This window comes from Phoenix dactylifera, chromosome 10 (genome assembly GCF_051530095.1).
Source record: "Phoenix dactylifera cultivar Ajwa chromosome 10, Ajwa_hap1_PhDact_Kaust_v1.1, whole genome shotgun sequence".
NCBI lineage: Eukaryota > Viridiplantae > Streptophyta > Magnoliopsida > Arecales > Arecaceae > Phoenix > Phoenix dactylifera.
Window position 1 is genome coordinate 13,278,209 of NC_143199.1, and position 7,672 is coordinate 13,285,880.

Below are 7,672 nucleotides of genomic sequence, written 5' to 3' on the forward strand. Positions count from 1 at the left end.
ATCATCTCGGAACAGTGGAACACTGTTCATATGAACAGTATCATCTCGGGATACTATTCATATGAACAGTATCATCTCGGAACACTGTTCATATGAACAGTGATTTCAGCATGAATAGTAACTTCAGGAATGAATAGTATTTTCAGCTATTCTTCATGGGATTGGAGGTTAAAAAGTTTTTTTTTTTTTTGTGATGAAGTGAGAGTGGGAATCTTTATTCTGAAAGAGTGTGGGTGCTAATCCGGAAAGGGGGGAATGCGAGGATCACTGAAAGATCGCACGCGGGCTCGGATGTTTGGGTGCAAATGTGCTCGATCAGATCATGGCAAGATTGGGCCCGCGCGGTTTGGGGCCATGATGCATCCCTCTAAACCCTACCAAATGCCACTACAGTAAAATTAGAGAAAGCTGACCTATTTTTGCCGATGCTAGGAGAAAGCGTCGGCAAAATTTTCTACCGGGTCAACTTTTGCCGACGCTTATTAAGAGCGTCGGCAATTTAAAGGAATAGACGACGCTTAAAAGCATCGGCACAGCCCTCTAGCGAAATCGTCGCTGGAAGGCGTGGGAACTGGACCTAGAACGACGCTTTTAAGCGTCATTTTTGGCCCTTGGATAACACGACGCTTATAAGCGTCGAAGATACCCGACGCGTAGAAGCGTCGATCCAGGACGACGCTTATAAGCGTCGTCTAAGGGTAGAATCCCTCAAAACTCAGCGCCCGACCCCGATCGAACCCTCATTCTGCGCTGGCTACTTCCCCTATTTCTCCTCTCCGGCTTCCGTCTTCCTCCTCTCCAGCACTGCCCTAGTCAACCGTCTTCCTCCTCTCCGGTGCCGACCGTCGGATTCCAACCTCCTCTCCTCCTCCCTTCTCTCCGGCGCCGACCGACCAACCCCGATCTCTTCCACCTGAGGTATTTTTCTCCTCCTCCCTCTTCTCCCTCCTTCTCGCTTGTTCTCCTCCTTCTCCGCCTCTTCTTGTTCGTGTGTTCGTGGGTGTTTTTTTCTTTTTTTACAGATTCTCTAGCTTTGCCTCCGCCCGAGGATCTCCTCCTCCTCCCTCCTCTCCGGCGCCGTCCGAGCAGCCCTCAAACCTCGATCGACTCGGCAACCCTGATAAGTATGATCATTGATGCACATTGAACAATTATTATTTTTTATTATTTTGTTGCTATTTGGCTAAGTTAAAAAATTGATTAATTCTACAATCTTTAGGAAGGGCTTGGGATTAATTTTCTAGGTCTGCAGATAAACCAGGCAGAGTCTAGGTCAATTTGGTCCCTTCATGCCAACTGAGAAAAAGCAGAAAATGCCCATATTGTTTAGGGAAGAAGGACTTATACTGTAGGATCCTGTGTATGAAGTCAAATTTATTGGACCTACAAATGCTGATTTGATAATTTTATTGGATCTGAAGATCAAGTGCCAGTCTATGTCATCTAATGCCAGCCAGTAACTTAGGTTGACAAACACCTATTTATTCTTTGTTACTTTGTAATCAAAGAAGGTATCATTGTCTAGTATAGTATGGTATTATTGGTATTTTATCTTCTGTTTGGAACATTCAAAAGTATATCATAGTTTATCAGAGTTATAGTTTTCTGACCGGACTATCCAAACAAAAAGGCCTTCAATAGTGACCTAGAGGTAGGACTCATCTGCCACCTTATAATAAATTTTGGTAGATAACAGTCAGGTAAATTCAAGTGCATGAATGAGGCATAAAGGTTTCTTTTGATGTTTATGATATCTAATTGTTGTTCATCTTGTCAAACTTCCATATCCTATGCATCAATGAACACATAAGCATATGGTGACTGACTGTGCTTTAAAGAATATCCTTTGTAGCTCATTAGCTAGTAAAAACTTTAAAATCATATGGGTGATACTTGAGAATTTGCTTGCTTAAAAAATCATCAATTTCATGCAATTTCTTGATATCTTTTCTGATTGCCAGCTACTGCTGTTACCCTTTTCTGAATAAAAAGACTGCTGTTAAATTAATAGTGCAGAGTCCATTTTGCAGCATAGATGAAAACTTGTCATTCTGTTCTGTTTAAGAGATTTCAGTGACTTGCACATCCTGGGATAGTTACAAGCATTCAGCCAAGTCCTGGCGGTCACACCACACTTCTTCAGACCTAGGTACTTTACCTTGGAAGAGAGTACTTAACAGCAAGAAATTGACCTGCTTGTGAAATCAGGGATGTTAGAAAGCAAGGAATCAATCTACCATCGTACATACTACTGGAAAAAAACAAGCTTGGTTGGGTTGCCTTAAAACACAAGAAGGAAAAAAAAAAGATGCTTAAGATGTTATTTGCTATCTTTGCACTAACATAGTTATGGCTATTCTTTTACATCAGCAAAAGAAGATATACTTTTACTGCTGTAGAAAGTTGAAGTTATGATCATTGAAGTTATGACAAAGAGACTAGAAACATATATATTGCAAAAAAAAAAAAAACCATCTAACCTCAAATGTCCCATTAGGAGTTATATTGTACTGTTATAAAAAAAAAACTACGGTAGCCATCTTATAAAAATCTTACATCTTGTCTGATATATATCTTCTCATTGGCAGCAAACAACTCGTGTAAAGGGCTCCAAGACTTTAATTTCAGCTTGTATGAGCTACTAGATAGTATTTCTTTCTATCCTGAAACAATTTATCTGCATATATTCCCAGCATATCTTAATATTAAGTGATTTACCCTATACTCATTTGCATATGGAACGTACCACATATAATTTCAACTGGTAACCTGCAAGGTAGTGACTGTACTCATATCGAAAGGTTGTCGTTAGGCACCATCTGGTAACCTGCAAAAGCAGAATTTAACTAATTCCAGGAACTGAATTCTCAAGTATGTCTTTGCAGTGTTATTCCCTCACAAAAAAAAAAAAATTTTTGCACTGATATTTCATCAAGATGTCCAGTAGAAGTACTTTACTTAATTTAAGGAGTTTCATGTTTCAATGTCAATGACTGCATCAAAAAATCTGCGAAGGATGCGGAGAATATTCTAGTTAAAATAGTTGAGATTGGTTTAGGACAGGACTTGCCGGAAATGTCAAACCTGCTTGGATCCAAATATTGATTCTTTTTTGTGCATACCAGGTAACAATATGCCCCGAGGGAGACGATTTAGAGATGTGGAGTTCCAGCATTCTCAGGTGGGATCTACTTCTGATCAGTCCCTACAGTCCCAGCAGCCATGTGAGCATCAGCAGCACGAGTCAGGATCTCAGCGCGAGCCTCCTGCTGATTGCCCGGAGGATGAGCTCCGGATCCAGGGTAATTCGATTTAAAGTTCATATTTTATGTTCATATTTGTCTTCAACTTTTTAAGACATATTTTATTTAATTTTAATAGATGGACAAGGGACGGTGAGGACGAGATGGGGACCCACTCAAACAAAGGATGTGTGGAAGCTTCCTCCGGGTGAGAAGATTATCATCCGATGCAACGAATTGGGGCAGCCCATCAATAGAGCTGGAAGTCTACTATCAAGCTTTTTAGGATCGGTTGCACGCAAGGGTCAGCTGTGTCCGCTCAACTATACGAAGTGGAATGACATACTTCCTTCGTATAAGGTTGAGCTTCTTAAACTTATAGAGGTAACGAATTGAATTTATTCTTTTTAATTCGACACCTTCTGTATGTTAATTTGCTTTGTACCATAATTTTATTTTAGAGGTTTAATATTATTATAACATTCTGTACCTTGTTGTAGGGTAAGTTTGTACTCCCTCCAGAGAGCCATGATTGGGTGCTAAAGTCCCTCAACCGCAAATGGAAAGAATATAAAGCAAAATTGAAGACGAACTTCAAGCGCGAGGGTATGACAGAGGAGGAGGTTGCTCGTGTGACTCCTCCTGATGTATACCCTCAGCAGTGGAGGGAGCTTGTTCACTACTGGTTTTCTGAAAGAGGACAGGTCATGTATATTGTTTCAATATCTTCTATTATCTTTATTACTAATATAGATTGCAAATATATACATTGAATCATATTATACTGTGTACTTTTATTTTGGCAGACATATTCTAATATTGGTAGAGCTGCACGAGCATCTCAAGCAGTTCCTCATACTTCAGGCTCGAAGAGTTATGCGAGACGTAGAAATGAATTTGTAAGTTCTTTTGAAACTATTTGAAACTCTACTAACATATAGCACGTATCATGATATATAGTTTGCCCATATACTTTCCGTATGTGTAGATAGTAGAGCATGGAAGGGAGCCTGGTGAGGTAGAGTTTTATAAGATGACCCCCACTCACCGAGATGGCAGCTTTGTCCGGGACGAGTCGAGAGATATAGTTGTATGTATTCATTTTTTATTTAATCATAATTATTTTATTAATTTTACTTCCTTTAAATTATTAATGTGACTGTTTATTTTTTTGAGAGAGATATAGGAAAGAGCTACAAATCTCATTTCAGAGCGCGTCGGGGAGTCATCATCATCCGACGCGGCCAGTCGCGTCGAGGCTCAGGTCTATGCAGAATTGATGGGCCCAGAACGTTATGGACGCGTGAGGGGTTACGGTATCGGAGTTACCCCCACTCAGTTGTCTGCAGTGAGCCGATATACCCAAGATGCCAGACAAGGTACTAGCACTGCAGAGGTTTGTAGTTTGAAGACAGAGATGGCACAGATAAAGCAGTCATATGAGACAAGGATAGAGGAGATGAGGCAGAGTCATATGACTGATATGGCGGAGTTGAAACAAAGCCAAGAGTTGAAGATACAATCTTTGCAGGACCAGCTTGACCATATTTCATCCTTTTTGCAGAGATTTGCTCCTCCGGTACATAACTAAATCTTTGCACTGATATGGCCAGTTTCAATCACATGGAGAGAGGGGACAGGATTGCTTTTTTCCTTTGATTTTCTTTATTGAAACAAAAGCACTGTAAGTCCTTTCCAGAATCTGGTAATACTGTCAAATGAGTGATGCTTTGCCCTCTTTCTGGAGCTTATATATGACATGGGGCTTTGTAGGTGTTTTTATCTTATAAACCGAAAGGAGTAGAAGTGAAAGCTCAATTTTCAGGTTGGCTGCTCTGCGACGCGATGATCCTAGTACTTTTGTTTTGAGCAACTGCTTCATACCGTCATGGTGTTAAGAACCAACCAACAATTATATGCTATCTTGTAACACATCAGTTTTGAGGGTGTCAAAATCAGTTGAACAGGTCGACTGTTTTTAGCCTTTGTACATTGCAAAGACTGCAACGCTGATGAGGGTTATTAATAGGAACTGGCAATTGACAGGTTACTGGTTTGACAGGGGGAAAACACATGGTAGATTGTGTACTTAGGAATTTGACTTGTATGTTTTTAGAATGTTTTTGAAGTACAATGTAATCAAATATGATAATATGAATGTAATCAAAATTCTTGTTTGTGACTCATATTTTGTTATATATGTGATTCAGTGTATTTGTTTCTATTGTTTTGTAAGAATTTAATGTACACAGAGTATTTAAAAATTACTTTTACAAATTTTTTTTTTAAAAAAAAATTTAATGCCGACGCTTATAAGCGTCGGGAAAAGCAATAGGAACGTAAACCTAATGGCATGCCTTTAACGACGCTTTTAAGCGTCAGCCTAAACCCGTAGTAACCAACCCTTCTTCCCGGAGTCTGATAGAAGAAACGACGCTCAAAAGCGTCGGGAAAAGCAAGCCTTTAACGGCGCTTTTAAGCGTCGGCCTAAAACCATAGCAACCAACCCTTCTCGCCGACGCTTATAAGCGTCGGAGTATGATAAAAGGAACGACGCTTAAAAGCGTCGGCATAGACCAACGACGCTTTTTTGACGCGTCGGGTTAAACCCGACCCACGCCCACCTGCCCGACGTCTGAGCCACGCTTTGCGAAGCGTGGGCTGGGAATTCGCCGACGCTTATAAGCGTCGGTAGAGACAAAAAAAAGCGCCGGGAGTTATTCCTTCTTTTGTAGTGTGCGCATTTAAACTTTAATTTATATTAACATGTGCCAAACAAAAATATAATATTAACTTAGTGATTTTATCGTTATATGTTAGCAGTAATACTAATTTAAGCAGCGTGTAGATCGCACTTTTGTGCTCTCATCACACCCCCGAACTAGCTTATTGCTAGTCTTTAGCAATTAATGAGCAAACGATAAAATGAGGGCACAAAAGATGTAGTCTAAACCCATGACTTTTTATTGAAGCTAAGTACATAAAACTGAGATACGTACCCACTTTCGTAGAGCATCACGATTGCACTTAGCACGTGCAACAAGCCTTTAAACCCCTAGGTTATCCTAATGGACGAGTGTTGTCTCGTGAGAGTTTGCAGTGAAGTTACCCACAAACTTCATCAGTCAGGAATTTCCAATTTTTAACTCGAAATTTGAACAAGTATTATTGTATGAAACTAGAATTATAAGGACAATAGAAACTTGTTGCTATCATATTTAATCAGACTCTAACTCAAGTTTCATTACACCCCATCTATCTGCTAACAAGTCAAGAATGTAGTGAGGTGCAAGAAAGTATCATATAAATGAGTGGCTTTCACTTACTTTCAACATGATCATTCAATTTTCAAGACTTTCTAGAGTTAAATGGTAATGAACACCCCAAATTTTTTTTTTTTAATCAGACTGAATGCTAAGAAAAATGACTTGTGCAATATCTAGCCTTATTAAGCTTTCTAGCTAACCCATGTATCGAGTGTTAGGCCAATGACTTCCGATCCAGATGGCTCAGGGCACCAGGTGTAAAGACACCCTAACAAGCTTAATAACTCAAGTCAACTAGGCTCCAAGACCAAATTAGTCACTTAAAGTTTAATCTCAGCCATCCTCATCTTTTTACGCGAACACTCGCTGCTTGCCAAGCAAAAGGCCCGGTTACTCAGTGAGAAGACTTACGATAAACTCATTTTATTTTATTTATTTATTTTATTTTATTTTATTATTTTTTAGCAATTTTTTTTGCATATATATATTTTTTAATAGGATGTTCATCACACATATAACTTTAAATTATCCAAAAGATTAAAAGTATTTATATTAGTCGCAAGTTTACATACCCCACTATTCATATGCTTATGTGTAGGTGCTAAATCGTCTTCCATCATGTTAGCAAAAGATAGGTGGGACGAAAACTCAAGCTAGAACTGCTATCATATTTCTTAACTCAAAGCTATTATCAAAGCAATTTCTAGTTTATACAGCCAAAAAGATTAGATTTTGAGTTAAAAATTTGAAATCTCCTTTTTTCACTATTTTTTTTAATCTTTTTAGGCAGAAAAATCAAAAATATTCTCACCTCCATACCTAAATCTAACATTGTCCTCAATGTTAAAGCAGTAATAGGGCAGAGGAGAAGTTACCTGATATGGATAGGTAAATTGATAATTGGGGCAAAAACTCCCAAACCTGCATGTTAGTAATTTATTGAAATTTTTTTTATTTTTTTATAATATTTACATGTTGGGTTGCCTCCCAAGAGTGCTAAGTTTTATGTCTTCAGCCAGACAAAATATAGATTCATTTTTTTTCAACCATTATCAAAGAATAGTTTTGGAAGAGTCCGAGGAAAAACAGTCGGCTGATGACGATCTATGCTCATTAGGAGAACAGAATTAGGGAGCGCATGCTCGATCCCTTCCTCGGAATGGG

The 7,672-nt window shown here is 39.0% G+C and overlaps 1 protein-coding gene across 2 annotated transcripts; it reads left to right on the forward strand.

Annotated features, from left to right (window-relative positions):
• The first annotated feature begins 434 nt into the window (after window positions 1-434).
• Window positions 435-5,081, forward strand: LOC120104986 (uncharacterized). 2 transcript variants are annotated; one of them, XR_016396603.1, is made up of 9 exons: window positions 435-918; window positions 1,023-1,124; window positions 3,126-3,302; window positions 3,382-3,626; window positions 3,743-3,946; window positions 4,049-4,141; window positions 4,231-4,332; window positions 4,429-4,926; window positions 5,016-5,081. XR_016396603.1 is itself a non-coding variant. In XM_089925694.1 (8 exons), coding segments are annotated over exons 1-8 (1,302 nt in total). In that variant the 5' UTR covers window positions 435-1,123; the 3' UTR covers window positions 4,834-5,081. The 2 variants fall into 2 exon arrangements, 1 of the variants encoding a protein (XP_089781820.1); XM_089925694.1 differs by adding an exon at window positions 2,075-2,149 and having other exon boundaries at window positions 435-1,124; window positions 4,429-5,081.
• Window positions 5,082-7,672: the final 2,591 nt, after the last annotated feature.